Here is a 17,010-nt window from a genome sequence, read left to right as displayed (position 1 = left end):
CAGGACCTGAAGTAAGACAATCACATTGACTCCACTGTTAAAAAGGCCCAACAAAGGTTTATACTTCCTTCGCCAGCTGAAGAAGTTTAACCTGCAACTGTTCTACTCAGCCGTCATTGAGTCTGTCCTGTGCTCTTCAATAACTGTCTGGTTTGGTTCAGTTACAAAATCAGACATGAGAAGACTACAGAGAACGGTTCAGACTGCTGAAAGGATTATTGGTGCTCCCCTGCCCACCCTTCAAGAACTGTATACATCCAGATTAAAGAAAAGGGCTCAGAAAATCACTCTGGATCCCTCAAATCCAAGTTATCCCCTTTTTGAATTTTTGCCATCTGGCCGGCACTTCAGAGCTGCAAATACCAGGACAGCAAGGCACAAGAACAGTCTCTTCCCCCAATCTTCCTCATGAACAGATAAATGTTCCCCAATTATGCAATAAAAATGTGCAATATCCTTATATTTATTTGTTACCACCTCCATCCCGGTACATCCCTGCATCTCACTCTATTCTATTCCACTATCATCTATAGCACTGTTCATACAGTTTATTTATTTTTCAGTTATTTTTCAATATTTGTCTTTATATTTTACTTATTATTATTTATTAAAAAAACATTTTGTCTGTGCTGTTTTACAGACTCGTGGTCTCAGTATCTCTTTAATCAGATGCTCCACATGTACTTCACATCCTGGTGAGAAAGAGATGCTATTTCTGGTTTGTTTGGGGGCCCAGAGCAAGATCTTCCCTGGTGCTGGGCCTTATTCGTTGGGAGTCTAAAGACATGCCTAATTAACATCAAATAACTGACAAACATCACAACATTAAGGCAGAAATACCACCTCAACCGCAACTAAAGAAAGAAAAGAAGCAGCACTTCAAAAACCACTGAGGATAAACATGTTCATACACTAAAATAAACACACTGTTGTTTGGGATTGTAGTTCTCAGTTTTGCTTTTTCACAAAAAATTGATTGAGATCAAATAATAATCACCCAATCCCTTAAAATTCTGATTTAACAGCTCACATGCAAGATTGTCTTGCATTTCAAATTTTTTTCTCAGAACTGCAATAACCTTTTTTATTTGTTATTCCGTGGCAAGAACAGACTTCCATACTTGGTGGATAGAGAGAGAGAGCAGGAACCTACTGTTACATATTGTATTTAAGTGAGTGTAGCATTTTATTACTGGCTTATAATAATATAGTTGAGTGCATATTTTGTTCCCTTTTTTTCCACAAAAATCTGTGTTCGATCAAATAATAATGGGCATGCTCTTAGGGTTCTTCCCCCTGTTGAAGACCCTTGCTTTTAGCAGAATAGCTGTAACTGATTTTAATGCTTTAAGGGAGTTTCGGAGAAATCTTAAAGAAATACAATTCAAAGAACTGGGAACAAACTACATTTTATTTTCTCTCAGGAGGAAATAGTCTTCAACTATACTGTATTGTCAAGAAAACGCTCCCTTATTATGATTCTGCTATTCAGGCACACTGGCGAGTCTCATTAACCTACAAGACACCACTGTAAGCTTGTCAGCTGCCATTGATTACAGCGAAACCCCCCAGTGGCCAGTGCTGGGAAAGTATCTCTGGCTTCATGAACACTATTCTTACAGAGGGCAACAAATCCTGGGCAGAGGAACTATTGAATCAAAACAGAAGGAAGTTTTGTATCAATGTGTAATCACAAACCCCCTTTCCCTTATAGGAAGCATGCTGAACCTGACATGCAGAGCCTTCTTCGGGTACAGTGGGGACATCAATCCGCTTGTTTACTGGATGAAAGGAGAGAAGTTCATTGAAGACATGGATCAGAGTCGCATTCGAGAGAGTGAAATCAAGTAAGAAGGAATACAAGAGTAAGGTGGAGGCGAGAGTAAACATGTTGTGTAACAGAAACTCAAAACAACACCCCCCCCCCCAACCCCAAAAAAAACAACTTTAAAAAACAGCCTGTGTTCTGAATTAAGGATATCATGCTGAAAAACATATGCAAACATTATAATTGCATGCAAATTACACATCAGTTTTATAATAATAGCTTAGACCAGGGGTTTTCAAACTGTGGGTCGCGACCCACTCGTGGGTCACGGAATGGAACAAGGTGGGTCGCACAAAGTCACTTGGCTGCAGCTAATTTTGCGTTTCAATGACACACAGACACTAACACAGTTCAGTCTAGGGCTGCACGAATGTGACGAGTGGGGCGGGGCCTAGTGCCATGGGAACAGAGCTAGGCCGGTGGAGTGATTGGGAAATGAGCAACACTCACCGGTCTCAAGAACCACGGAGGAGATCGGAAAGATACAAAAGAGGAGCGATGACAGTGAAGGACGAGAGAGGACCAGGCCTGGGTTTTATTTTGTGTTTGTTTTTTATTTGTGCACGGCAGTCATCCGAGAGGGGCTGTCGCGCTGTTTTGTGTTTATTTGGTTATTAAAACTTTGTTTGATTGTCCGCCGGTTCCCACCTCTTTCCACGAAGGAGTCATCGAGGCGGTGGGCTGGAGTGAGTTCGCCCCCCCCCCCCCCCCCCCGGCAACTCACTCCAGCCCACCACATCGAGCACCCTCGGCGGCAGACTCCTTCGCCCTGCTCGATGGCACTGCGGATTCACCCCAGCGGCGAAGGATCTTCGGCAGCGCGCCCCTCCTTCCTCCCTGGCTTCGGCACCAGTGTAAAACATTAAAATCTTCACAATCACAGGAAGAAGGAGGCGGGAACTGGGAACCCACTCATCACAACGATATAGCCCACCAACATTAATAATGAACTGCAATATCCTTAGTGTGATTTTCAAATTGCAATTAAGTCCGTGTGCGTTGCGTGTTTTGAAGGTCTCAGAGCAATGTCATTAAAAGGTTCAATCGGTCTTTTTTTACCTATTTCACAATTATTTTAATCTCCAAACTGTTTTAGATAGTTCTGCTTTGCTTCTTATGCTTTTCTAAAAAAGTGTTGGATTGTGCTCCGTTCTCGCCGACACACACGGAAGGATCATGAATGCAACAAAACACAGCAGCGCAGATCACACTTCACTGGAGTGAGCCTGCTTCACGTTTTTATGGACACTACATATTTTAACGCCAGTAAACAAAAATTAAAACTTGTAAATTTGTAGTGAAATTTTCAGTTGTACTCTAAAATAAAATGGTTATTTTTCTTAAATACTTAATTTCTGTCATAAAAATTTTAAGTAAGATTAGGTTTAAAGTAATTTCACTCGTTGTTTTTTTTTTTTTTTTAATATTTTGGTGGGTCGTGAAATATATTACACTTGTCTAGGTGGGTCGTGGAATGGAAAAGTTTGGGAACCACTGGCTTAGACCATCATGGATGGACGGATGGATTTATTTATGAGTTGAATGTAAACACCATAGTAAATGAATAGTTCAGTATTATGATAATATATCAAAGTTCGATGGTATTACTATCACTGTACCACCAAAGTGTTTTTGTAATGGTGTACAAGAAACAGTTGCTTTTAAAAACTAGCTTCCACTGTGTAATCACTTATTCAATACAATAGATTTGTGCATGATAAAAGCACACTTTAAATGTTCACTGAGATGTTGACAGTACATTTTCAATTACTGATATCACAAGCTGGTATATGAGCCTATTTATATCTAGCAGGGGTGGTCGCTGTGATGACACACTATTATTAATTCCCCTGTCTGAAGGAGAGCTGTATCTGAGCAGGCGCTGAATACATCCTAATAACACAGCAAAATGTAGCAAATATATTTGCATTTACATGGAGTTAAGGAGCAGCATTGTCAGCATCTTTTAAATGTAATTTCAGTTTCAAATGATTCAGCCAGGACAAACAAGAGAGTGAATGTGTTGTTATAATTAAATAAGAGACCCATTTGTTGAATGCCGACCAAACCCGAAACCCTTCCTCCTAAAATTTTTAACCTCTACAAGCTGCTCAGTCTAAAATTCATCCCCGAAATCCTCTAACAAAAGGGGCTAATTAAAAAACTTTTATTCCACAGCCTTCGGTGAACAATGGCTCATTGTTTTGTTCTCTCCACCAGGACTATTAGAGAACACCTGGGTGAACAGGAAGTGTCCATTACTCTGACCATAGATTCACTGGAGGAGGTAGATCTGGGTAATTATTCCTGTTATGCGGAAAATGGCAATGGGAGAAGACAAGCCAATGTACAGCTTGGGAAACGAGGTAACACATTCAGCCGTAACATACATGAACTCAACCAACCGAGTCATACCAGCTGCTTCTCATTTAAAGGAACAGTTCACACAAAACTAAAAATTCTGTCATTTGTTTGTATGAATTTCTTTCATAAAAACCAAGATGTTTTGAAGAATGTTAAGGCTGCTCTTTTTCATGAAAGTGGAAAGTAACCAGGTGCTGTCAAATAAAAATATCACCATAAAAAAAATGAAAGTGCAATCAAATGAGTTTATATATCATAGTAGTTTATAAGACATACAGTGTCTTTGTATGAAGAACAGATGGAAATATAAGTCATTCACTGACAGTCTTTCTTTCCAGTGTACACTACTGCTCAAAAGTTTGGGGTCGGTACAAATTTTTTTTTCTTAAGACCCATATGCTCAGAAAGGTATATATTTGATTAAAAATACAGTAATATTGTGAAATATTATTACAATGTGAAATAATTGTTTTATATTTTAATATATTTTAGAATGTAATTTATTAATGACAAAGCTGAATTTTCACCAGTCATTACTCCAGTCTTCATGTCACATGATCCTTCAGAAATCCTTCTAATATGCTGATTTGCTGCTCAAGAAACTTTTCTTATTAGTATTAATGCTAAAAATAATTTGTAATGCTTAATATTTTGAAAGGCCCTAATCACCTACTGTATATACTTTTGCTGTTTGAAAAAGAGCAGCTCAGGTGTTCTTTAAAGGTGCTCCTTTTTTGCCCCCCCCCAAAAAAAAGTTCATAAAGGTTTGGAATAACATGACGGGGGAGTAAATGATGACAGAATTTTCATATTTTGGGTAAACTTTCGCTTTAATGTGCTTTGGAGATTCTTAACATAAACAACACAGAATGTTCCTATGTCTCTTGCTTTCTTTCTCTCCTTTCGGGAAATGCATCGGTATCTAAAATTCACTCTCTTTTAGAGAGAGCTGCTTTGAAGGCATCCTATCTTCTCTTTTAATGGCAGTTCAGAGGAGGAGACAGCTTCAGCAGTTCAGACACATTCTCTCCCTCTCAGCCCAACTCAAACCTCATTCAACTGTTCTCACACACACACACAAGTGAATAAACACCCTCTCTCTATCTCTCTCTCTCTCTCTCTCTCTCTCTCTCTTTCAACTCGTCTTAGCCATACACACATATTTCTGCAGATAATCTCAAAGCCACACACTCACAAACACACACACAAACCAAATCTCTCTCCTTCAGCCCATTGCTGAGCACACAAACACACATGCTTTCTCAATCTTTCAGCTTCTCTAAAGCATCTGATATTATCTTGCATGTTTTCCTCCATTAGCTGTAGCGCAGAGGAGCTTTGAACAATATGAGCATCATTAGCACTTAATCATTCTGAAGACATTTTGCATTTCTCACCCCTTGTGTATGTCCTTAGCACAGCATGAATTTCCATGCTGGTCCAGACTGGTTTGGTGCTGATATGGCTGGTAGATTTGCTAGTGAAACTAATTGACAAAGGAAGTCTTGCCGGTTTAGCTAGATGCCAGCAAGCCTAGCATCCCATGCTAGAGATAGGGGACCATGTAACTAAATTTTTTGAGTCTTAAATTAAAATCTTATAAGAATTCAATTTTCCAGCTAAAATTGCCATGGTTCCAAACTAATGAAATGTGACCCTGGACCACAAAACCAGTCATAAGGTTACATTTTTTGAAACTGAGATTTATACATAATATGAAAGCTTAACATTGATTGAACATTTCATTGATGTATGGTTTATTATGATCAGACAATATTTGTCACGGAGTCACAGCCTACACCCTCTCCACATGCCACGCCTACTCGTTCACAATCACCAGAATTCTGAACACCTGTCCATCATCACCAGGCACTCATATAAGGACCATCACTTCTCCTCACTCCTCGTGTGATCTACCATTGACCCACATGTACTTACCTGAACCCTCACTATCATTGTTGCTCCCCTGGATACCCGTGTTCCTTCATCGTCAGTTCCTCTGTGCCGCCTTCCAATTCTGTCATCTACTTCCATCACAACCAGAGCTAAGTTCCAACCTTCTTCGTGTCAAGACTATTCCTGTTACTTCACCTGTGTCTGAAACCTCTGTCACAATAAATACTGCTACACGTTCACCTACCTCTGTGTTCCCGTCTTGTGTCTGACAGAAGATCAGACCATATGCAGAGCTCTCCGGACACAGGTGGGGACCGCACCGCGGATCCATTTGCTGCACTGGTTCACGCTGTACGGTCCTCACTACCACAACCCACGAAGAACCTAACCCATGATTCTCCCGAGATCATCACGGCCATACAGCAAGCACTCCAGCAGCCAACTGCAACAACGACTACTTCGTCAGCTGTCTCTGCCAGTCCCGTAGCCCGACCAGCGACATACAGTGGCGCGGCGGAGGATTGCAGCGGGTTTTTGCTTCAGTGCTCGCTCTACATCGAGGCCAACACTCACCTGTTCCAGAATGAACTCGGTCGCGTTGCATTCGTCATCCCACTTCTCTCTGGACGAGCACTACAATGGGCTCAACCCCTCTGGGAAACAAATGCTCTGGTAACAACTTCACTCTCCACCTTCTTTGCTCACATGAAAGATGTTTTTGGTCATCATACCGCTGAACTGTCCGTCCATGATCCGTTATATCATATTCATCAAGGAGAGGAGTCCATCAGCATGTATGGTCTCCGATTTCGCACTCTGGCTTCAACGAGTGGTTGGAACGAAACTGCTTTGATAACTGCTTTTCGTCATGGTCTGCGAAGGGAGGTTCAGCAGCTAATAGTCGTCTACGACGATACCATGGGACTTGAGAATCTTATTCAGAAGACTATCAGAGTGTCACAACGTTTATACGCCTCCCACATGAATACTCCCGCTGTCAATCCTCTGCCTGCTTCAACATCTGTCGCCACCCCAGCACCTGAACCAATGCAGGTTGATTCAAACCATCTGACCAACGCGTAGCGTCTTCGACGGATGAATAATCGCCTGTGTCTTTATTGTGGGGGAGACGGACATGTGAGTTCCAACTGCCCGGTCCGACCTCCACACCCAGCGGTGAGTACCCTCCGATTTCCACCTCAAACCTCTCAACTCATTAAGACTCTGGTCCATGTCGGTAATTCTCATTCCTGTGTTTCAGCGCAAGCCCTCATCGACTCTGGGTCGGCTGGGAACTTTATTAGCACCCAAATCCTCCAAGAATTAAATGTTCGTCAGAAGAAATGCCCAGTCGACCTGAGAATACTCACCATCCAAGGAAAGCCGCTGGGTAGAGGTCGTGTCCGCCATTACTCCCCCACACTATTCCTCCATGTTGGCAGCCTGCATATGGAGGAAATCACGATCATGGTGCTGGAGGAGTCAACCGCGGACATCATCCTAATGTGATAGTGGAACTAATGTGATAGTGGAAATCCCACCAGCGTACCGGGCGTTCCAGGATGTATTCAGCAAGCGGCTGGCTACACGTCTACCACCTCATCGGCCATGGGACTGTGCCATCGACCTCCTGCCTGGAGCGACCCTCCCAAAGGGTCGGATCTACCCTCTGTCCATCCCGGAACAGAAGGCCATGGAGGAGTATGTTCAGGAGGCCCTGCGTCAGGGATTCATTCGTCCATCTACGTCCCCTGCTGCTTCTAGTTACTACTTTGTGGCCAAAAATGATGGAGGCTTGAGGCCGTGCATAGACTACCATCACCTGAACTCCCAAACAGTGAAATTCAGTTATCCCCTTCCTCTGGTCCCAGCAGCTCTGGAACAGCTACGAGGTGCCCGTATCTTCTCTAAGCTCGATCTCCGAAGCGCCTACAATCTCATCCACATTAAAAGAGGCGATGAATGGAAGACTGCCTTCATAACCCCGTCAGGACACTACGAATATCGGGTTATGCCGTATGGCCTGTTCAACTCTCCATCCGTCTTCCAGAACTATATGAATGAGATCTTCCATGAGTACCTGAATCGCTTTGTCATCATCTATATAGACGATATCCTGATATACTCCAGTAACATGAAAGAACATGAGAAGCATGTACTCCAAATCCTTCAAAAACTACGAGAACATCAACTGTTTCTACAATTAGAGAAGTGTAAGTTCCATACCTCCACCGTCCAATTCTTAGGCTATATCATCAACCAACATGGTATCAAGATGGACCAGAGGAAAGTGGAAACCATCCAGCAGTGGCCATTACCCAACACCGTGAAAGAACTTCAACGCTTCTTGGGATTTGCCAATTTCTACCGACGCTTCATTCACCATTACAGTATGCTTAGTGCTCCTCTCACTTCTATCTAAAGAACCGGCCCAAGTCACTCTCATGGACAACACCTGCCCGAGAAGCCTTCTCCCTACTGCAACAGGCCTTCCTATCGGCTCCGGTCCTGGTTCACCCCAATCCAGATCTACCCTTCATAGTGGAGGTTGACGCCTCAGCAACCGGGATCGGAGCGGTCCTCTCTCAGTGGCAGGTTGACCCCCCACGGCTCCATCCATGTGCCTTCTATTCAAAAAAGTTATCCCCGGCGGAGCAGAATTACAACGTGGGAAAACGGGGATCCTAGCCATAAAATCAGCTCTCGAGGAATGGAGACACTGGCTGGAGGGAGCCAAGCAACCTTTCCAAGTCATTACAGATCATCGCAATCTTGAGTATCTCAGAAAAGCCAAACACTTGAATCATCGCCAGGCCCAATGGGCTCTCTTCTTCACCCGATTTAATTTCCAGGTCACCTATAGATCAGGTGACAAGAACGGTAGAGCGGATGCCCTTTCTCGCCTTTACCAAGCCGATCCTGAACCATCCGTTCCTGAACCCATTCTCCCTCCAGCCATGCTTGTTAACCCGATTCAGTGGACCATCAACCAACAGATTACTAATGAGAATCTACAAAACCCAGCTCCGCCGGGAGGTCCAGGGGGGCGTTTCTACATTCCCCCAACCCATCGCCAGCCCCTCTTGGACTTAACTCATACATCCCCGGGCTCTGGACACCCAGGCAGGAGAAGGACCCTCTTGTTTCTGAAACAACGCTACTGGTGGCCCTCCATGGCTCGGGACGTCTCTCGATATGTGCAAGGGTGCTCAGTCTGTGCCGTTGCTGACACCCCTAGGAAGCTACCAGAAGGGAAAACTCGTGCCTCTGCCCATCCCCGAGCGACCCTGGACGCACATTGGAGTAGACTTTATGACTGATCTTCATCCATCCCAAGGTTACACTAGCGTCCTGGTCGTGGTTGATCGATTCTCTAAATCTTGCAAACTCATTCCCCTCAAGGGTCTACCTACTGCTCTACAGATGGCAGAAGCACTTTTCCATCAAGTTTTCCGCCACTTCGGACTCCCAGAGGACATTGTCTCGGATAGAGGTCCCAAATTCATCTCACACGTCTGGAACGCTTTCAAACTACCACTGGGCTCACCCCGTTTCAATGTGTCCTGGGCTATCAGCCACCTCGCTTCCACTGGTCAGGTGAGCCCTCCGAGGTTCCAGCTGTCAACCACTGGTTCCAGCAAAGCGAGAGGGTCTGGAAATCGGCTCACGTGCATCTCCAACAGGCAGTCCGGAGACACAAGGAACAAGCCGACGCCCGAAGGGGTCCCACTCCGCAATACCAACCTGGCCAGAAGGTTTGGTTATCCACTCGGGAAATCCATCTCCGGCTGCCTTGCCGTAAGCTGAGTCCCCGGTATATTGGTCCATTTACCATCGAGAGGCAGCTGAACGAAGTAACCTACAGATTCAACCTCCCTGCTCACTATCTCACCTTTCATTCCATGTCTCATTACTGAAAACTCACATTGACCCTTTGTCTCCTCCCTCCGCAGAGTCTGGTGATGATGTGGTACCTCCTCCTCCTGCCATCGATGAGACTCAAAACATCTACCGGGTGCGGGCCATCCTCGACTCCAGACGACGGGGTCCACAGCTGGAATACCTCGTGGACTGGGAAGATGATGCTGGGTGAACCGCAACGACATCCTGGACCCTACCCTACTTACCCAATTCCATCAGGAACACCCAGATCGTCCAGCTCCTCGGGGTCGTGGCAGACCCCGTCATCAACATCCCGTCCGGGCATCGGGAGCCGCCCGTGGAGGAGGGGTTACTGTCACAGAGTCACAGCCTACACCCTCTCCACATGCCACGCCTACTCGTTCACAATCACCAGAATTCTGAACACCTGTCCATCATCACCAGGCTCTCATATTAGGACCATCACTTCCCCTCACTCATCATCTGATCTAGCATTGACCCACATGTACTTACCTGAACCCTCACTATCATTGTTGCTCCCCTGGATATCCATTGTTCCTTCATCGTCAGTTCTTCTGTGCCACTTTCCGATTCTGTCATCTACTTCCATCACAACCAGAGCTAAGTTCCAACCTTCTTCGTGTCAAGACTATTCCTGTTACTTCACCTGTGTCTGAAACCTCTGTCACAATAAATACTGCTACAAGTTCACCTACCTCTGTGTTCCCGTCTTGTGTCTGACAATATTTGGCCGAGATACAACTACATGAAAATTTGGAATCAGAGAAAATCGAAATATTGAGAAAATCATCTTTAAAGTTGTCCAAATAAAGTTCTTGGCAAAGTATATTAGTAATCAAAAAATAAGTTTTGATATATTTATGGTAGGAAATTTACAAAATATCTTCATGGAACAGGATCTTTACTTAATATCCAAATGATTTTTGGCATAAAAGAAAAATGGATAATTTTGACCCATGCAATGTATTTTTGAGTGACATGATATACAGCCAAGTATGGTGACCCTTACTCAGAATTCATGCTCTGCATTCACCCCATCCATAGTGCACACACACAGCAGTGAACACACACACACACCATGAACACACCTGGAGCAGTGGGCAGCCATTTATGCTGCGGCACCCGTGGAGCAGCTGGGGGTTCGGTGCCTTGCTCATGGGCACCTCAGTCATGGTATTGCCAGCCCAAGACTCGAACCCACAATCTTGGGGTTAGGAGTCAAACTCTCTAACCACTAGCCCATGACTTTTGGCTATTGCTAAATATACCCCAGCGACTTAAGACTGGTTTTGTGGTCCAGGGTCACAAATAGTATTCTGGCCTTACAGGTGCTGGAAGTAAAAGTTCCATCGGTTTTCTCCATGAGGGAATGAATTTTGAACTTATAAACCTTTAAAGACAGACCTACTATAGGCTTCAAGCTTGTTGATTAATAGTATAACTCAACTTTTTTTTATAATCATGTTAAATAGTGTCATTCCTAGTACATAAACCATGATTCTGAAGTGAAATCTCCACCGATAAGAGAAACAAGCAAAATGTGCCAAAGGAACTCCCATTCCCATGAAGCACTGTAAATGATGTATAGAGTCAAAAGTACTACTACTATATTTCTCTTTTTTATTTGATTTGATGACATTCACAATCCTTCATGGGATTATAGTTTTTCCCTCACAAGAGTACACGTTATTCTGGGAATATTATATTTGTAATATGTTTTCTTTCTCTTTTCATTTTGTCTCATGTGGTTTATCTCTCTCAGTGGAGCTGATGTACACTGTGGAGTTGGCTGGTGGACTGGGTGCAATTCTTCTGCTATTGGCTTTGTTATTATCTGTGTATAAGTGCTACAGGATCGAGCTGCTTCTCTGCTACAGGCATCACTTTGGAGGGGAGGATACAGACGGAGGTAAAGGCCACACGCACACCTCCTACAGGAGCTACTGAGCACAACACTGCAGCAGTTACTTTTATGTTTCTAATTGTTACATTATATGTAATTATTAGAGTTACAACTCTTTTATTTCATAGTATAAAAGATAATTTTATTTCATATTTATTTCAAGTAATATTGTAAAATTATTTCTTACTTTCATTCATTCTTTCTTCTATCATGTGTACTTGTTCTTTTTCATGTTGATTTTTGTTGTTTTTCATTCATATACTATTTTGTTTATTTGTTGCTTTGTTTTTTTTCTTCTGTTTTTCTTTTTGTTTTTGATGATTTGTTTTTTCTTTGTTATTTTTCGTTTTTTTGTTATTTTCTTCTCATTTGTTTGTTTATTATTTACTCCATTAATTTCTTAATCTTTGTTTGTTTCATTGTTGTTCCTTTTGTTCTTTTACATTAATTAATTTGTTTTTTATTTTTTTCATTCATTTATTTGTTTATTCATTTGTCCATTCTTCCATTTTTCTTTGGCATTCCATTTCATCTGTTCCTTGATTCGCCTGTTCTTTCTTTCTTTCATTTCTCCTTAGAAAATAAAGAGTACGATGCGTACCTGTCCTACAGTAAGGTTGAGCTGGATCAGTGGGGTCAGGAATTACAGGAAGAGGAGCGCTTTGCTCTGGAGATTCTCCCTGATGTCCTGGAGAAACATTATGGATACAAACTCTTCATCCCTGACCGAGATCTCATTCCTACCAGCAGTACGTGCAGAATGAGTGTTTTGTGTGAATGTATGTCTTTGTTAGTGTGTTTGTAAATGTTGTCTTAAATGTTTAAAACATTTTCATTAACACATCACGTTCACAGAAATGCCGTGAATAGTCAGAGAAACTATTTTTTGTGGAGTTTTAGGAGTGTTTTCAGAAACCCACAACAATCACAAAAGAAAGTTGCACAGACAGAGGTTTGACAAGCAGGACTAATTGCACAGAACTAATGAAAACTCCTCGATCATTCATAATGAAGTATGACATTTTCAGCTCATAAACATGATAGCAGCACTGGATTTATCTTGCTTCCTAATACTTAGTAATTTAATCATTTGTAATTAAATCTAATTAAACTCCCTCATCAGCATTAATATGACCAGAAAGCCTTATGTTGACTAGAAAACAGCTTGGTGAAAAAAAGAAAACAACTATTTAGTTATTTTACAAACTTTCTGTAGAACAGAACAATAATTTTATCAATAATATTCCAAAATGTTGGCAAGTTTGTGCCTTTGTGACACGGTGCGTTTGTTTGCATCATATGTCAGGTGTTTTTGCCCTGTTCGTGTGCTGTGTCTGAAAGCTGAATGTTTATGTCCAGGTATGAGCAGTCAACATTACCAGGATTACACACATCTTCTTAGAGGTACAGCTTTGTTTGAATGCAAAAACACGCGCGCACACATGTACTGTGTGCACAATACACATACATTGTGCATGCAGATTGTTCTTCATGAATGACTGTGGTTGTTCTGTCTTAAATGTGTGTTTGTCTTCAGCTGTGCATTATTTTCAGTCCTCATGCGACTTGTTATTTTGGGATTACAGTTTCTTTCTTTGTCTGTGGTGTTTATTTCCTGTAGCGTACATAGAGGATGTGTCCCGCTGCGTAGACATGAGTAAACGCCTGATCATCGTGCTGACTCCGAGCTACGTGCTTCGTCGCGGGTGGAGTATATTTGAGCTGGAATCCCGTCTGCGCAACTCTCTGGTTTCAGGGGACATTAAAGTGATCTTAATCGAGTGTGCCGATCTGCGAGGAGTCATTAACTACCAGGACGTGGAGGAGTTAAAACAATCCATTAAATGCCTGAGCGTGGTGCACTGGAACGGCCCGCAGAGCAACAAGCCTGGTTCGCGCTTTTGGAAGCAGCTCCGCTACACCATGCCATACCGCTGCCCCCAACAAACCCTCACCAATCACGCGCTGGATGCCAGCGAACCTGGCCCCTTCGCCGACCTGCAGACCGTCTCAGCCATCTCCATGGCCACAGCCACATCCGCCGCCTTGGCGCCGGCTCACCCCGAGCTGCGCCCGTCTCTGCGGAGCTCATACCGCTCGCACTCGCTGGCAAGGCAGAAACACTCACACTACCGCAGCTATGACTATGAGCTGCCCTTCACAGCTGGAGGCACGCTGCCACCACAGCACACCTATTGCAACCTGCCCCTCACCCTCCTGAATGGCCAGCGGCCTGTCAACAACAAGAACCTGCGCCAACACAGCCTGGACGAGCACCACGGCAACAACGCCATGCTCCCGCTGCTGCCCAGAGAGACAAGCATCTCCAGCGTCATCTGGTAAACACAGAGAATCCGATAACGCAGTTTCCCAGCTTGGGCCGCCTGGCACACGGTGGACTAAACTGGTATACAGCACAGGACACAATGGGATTAGTGGTTTCCTGTGATCAGAATGATTGTTCTGTCCACGCCAAGTGGGTCTGAGGATGTGAGTCTTTTGAGCATTGATCCGGCGGTGAAGGACGAAATAGTGGTGCACCTGTAGGCGTGAACTGAGCATAGAAAGTCACACCACATGGAGGTATACAGGGTCTCGTGTAGATGTTAGCATTATATTTGTAGCACCGCTGTCTTCCTGTCTCCATGTTCGGTTTGATCACCCCATCTATTTTTACTTGTTAACGCTTGATGCTTTTGTTTTGTCCCTTCCTCTTTTTTTAGGTTTGAAATGGACATTTGATTAAGATGTTTTGTTTTTTCAGCCTTCTTTGGAAATGGACTGAAATCGTTTTGCTTGGAAGCTATTGTGTTTTGTTTCTTCCCTCTTTCTGTTGTCCGATGTAAGGTATGTATTTATGGTTTTAATTGCAGAATTATCAAGAAGGAAATATATTACAAATTATGCAAAATATATACGAAAGCCTAAAGGGGTCGACAGAGGTCATCAGAGAGCAGTGCTGTCTTCTTTTACAAGAGGAACAGCACCATTTCTCAAATATTAAGGGGATTTTAAATGATGAGAAATCTATTTTTATATATCTGAAGAATGCTGATTCTCTAACACCACAGGGTCAATGGGACAATGGGACTGAAGACTCTCTTCTTTGTGAACTTGGGGTATTTTATACAGTTTGCTACATTGTTCTCATCTGTGGAGAAAAGGAAATGTTTTATGTTAACTTCTGAAACAATAATCAACTGCTTTTTTGTTTGTATTTTTTTTAATGCTCATACTCTAAGACATTTGATCCACAGACAGACCTTTTCATCTTCTTTTACATTTCTAATCTGTTTAGCTCACAGTCTGATGTCTTAACCCACTGGTTACATGCGTGTCTTTTTCTCCTCTAGCTGCTGTGTGACTCAGATACATGCTGGCATGTTTCACAGAGGAACACAGGCCTGTATACTCGCATTCTAGTATAGAGTGTCAAACATATCATATGATTTAATAAATGCCCACAGTCAACATGTATTTGTTGTATCTCATCTAGAGGTTTTCCTGATCTAGGGGTTTTCACTTATGGCAGCATGTACTGACTCTAAGGGGGAAAAACACAAAGCTAGAATCAGAACCAAGAGCTTTGACACTAAAAAAGAGGTCTAACTGTATAAAAAAAGGAAACAAAAAAAATCAGAAACTATTCCTGTAATTCCTTTACTCTTATTTTACTTTGTTCCTTTTTTTCAATTTCAATTGCAAAAAAAAGTTGTTTATAAAAAATAATTAGAATTATGTATGAACTTTTACCTCTTGAGTATGCATAGAGACTAGTTGTGTATCCTGATTTGAATATTTACTGTATTATGAACAACAGCTATCACAGAGAGATGTGTGATCTCTCTAGAGGCACAATCATTTTTCTTTTTATATTGTTTCTCACTGTGTACAGTAAAGTCACAAACCACTATAAGCTGGTCGGTGAAATTTTGTGTGTGTGTGTTTGTGGTTGGAGAGGTGTGTCAGGCCTGATGTGAATTTTCTCACCGTGGATTGTCTGTATAAGACACTTATATTTGATTGACAAACAGAAAGTTTTAGGTTCTAGTTGAGCTGCTTAAATTGAATATTTCAATTATGCTTTTCAACAAAATGCTAAATACTGGATTCTATGCTGAATAAGCAAAAATCGTATCATATCATATGCATATGAATGCACCTCTTTAAATAAAAGAGAAAAACAACCTGTTATATATGAACTTATTTTTGTATTACAACAGACTGTGACATCTAAAAAGATTTTATTTTATGCTTTATAATCCTTTGGATTTATTATAGAATGGAAATGAGTCTGACAGTTACAATGAATAAATACATTTTTACCATAAACAGACTATAAGTAATTATTGAACATAAGTAGACATATTATTATAAGTAAAAACAATACTTAAAATAGTAAAGTGACATCAAAGTAACATGAGGATAATTACTGCCAATGCAACACTTCACAGTAAGTTTTAATTCATTAACATTAGTTAATGTATTGGGTATCATGAACTACCAATGAACATTAATTTTACAGCATTTATTATCTAGGTAAAAGGAAAATGAAAATTTACTAAAATATTCTCACCTTCAGGCCATCCAAGATGGAGATGAGTTTGTTTCTTCATCAGAACAGATTTAGAGATTAACCTAAAGCTGCATTTATAAGAAACAAATTCATCAAGGTGCTTTAACTTCAGCCCATCACTTCCAGCCAAAACATGAGTCTATAATCAATAATAATTCTTCCTCTAGTGACAAAGTCCATCCCCTTTTGTCCTCTCACATCAAAATCCACCAATGTATTTGTTTAGAACTTTTTTCACTTGTAAACGGTGCTTGATCTGTGAATATTTCCTGATTCAGACGAGACAAGCTTTTCACTGGAGAAAGCAATATCATAGATAGAATTCTTGTATTTTTACTGGAAGTGGCGGTTTTAATTTAAAAACATCTTGATGGATTTTTTTTTCCTACGAACATGAAGCTTTTCACTTCTGTATACATTAACTGATGTGTCAATAGACTATTTCTTTAATGTTAATTTTATTAAAAAAAATATATATACTATTGTCGAGTGTTAATTCATATTGCTTCAGAATATATTCAATTATATTAATTTATATTA

The 17,010-nt window shown here is 41.8% G+C and overlaps 1 protein-coding gene across 1 annotated transcript in view; it reads left to right on the top strand.

Annotated features, from left to right (window-relative positions):
• The window catches only part of LOC132152998 (interleukin-1 receptor accessory protein-like 1-A), a 114,489-nt gene extending 98,401 nt beyond the window's left edge, over positions 1-16,088 (top strand). Inside the window, exons 7-11 of the mRNA XM_059562066.1 lie at positions 1,715-1,847; positions 4,049-4,194; positions 11,754-11,900; positions 12,473-12,643; positions 13,516-16,088. Coding sequence (XP_059418049.1) covers positions 1,715-1,847; positions 4,049-4,194; positions 11,754-11,900; positions 12,473-12,643; positions 13,516-14,237 — 1,319 coding nt within the window. The 3' untranslated portion in view covers positions 14,238-16,088. The remainder of the gene's footprint in view (positions 1-1,714; positions 1,848-4,048; positions 4,195-11,753; positions 11,901-12,472; positions 12,644-13,515) is intronic.
• Positions 16,089-17,010: the final 922 nt, after the last annotated feature.

The sequence above is a fragment of the Carassius carassius genome, chromosome 11 (genome assembly GCF_963082965.1).
Source record: "Carassius carassius chromosome 11, fCarCar2.1, whole genome shotgun sequence".
Classification (NCBI taxonomy): domain Eukaryota; kingdom Metazoa; phylum Chordata; class Actinopteri; order Cypriniformes; family Cyprinidae; genus Carassius; species Carassius carassius.
This window is presented reverse-complemented; position numbering and strand designations above follow the sequence as displayed.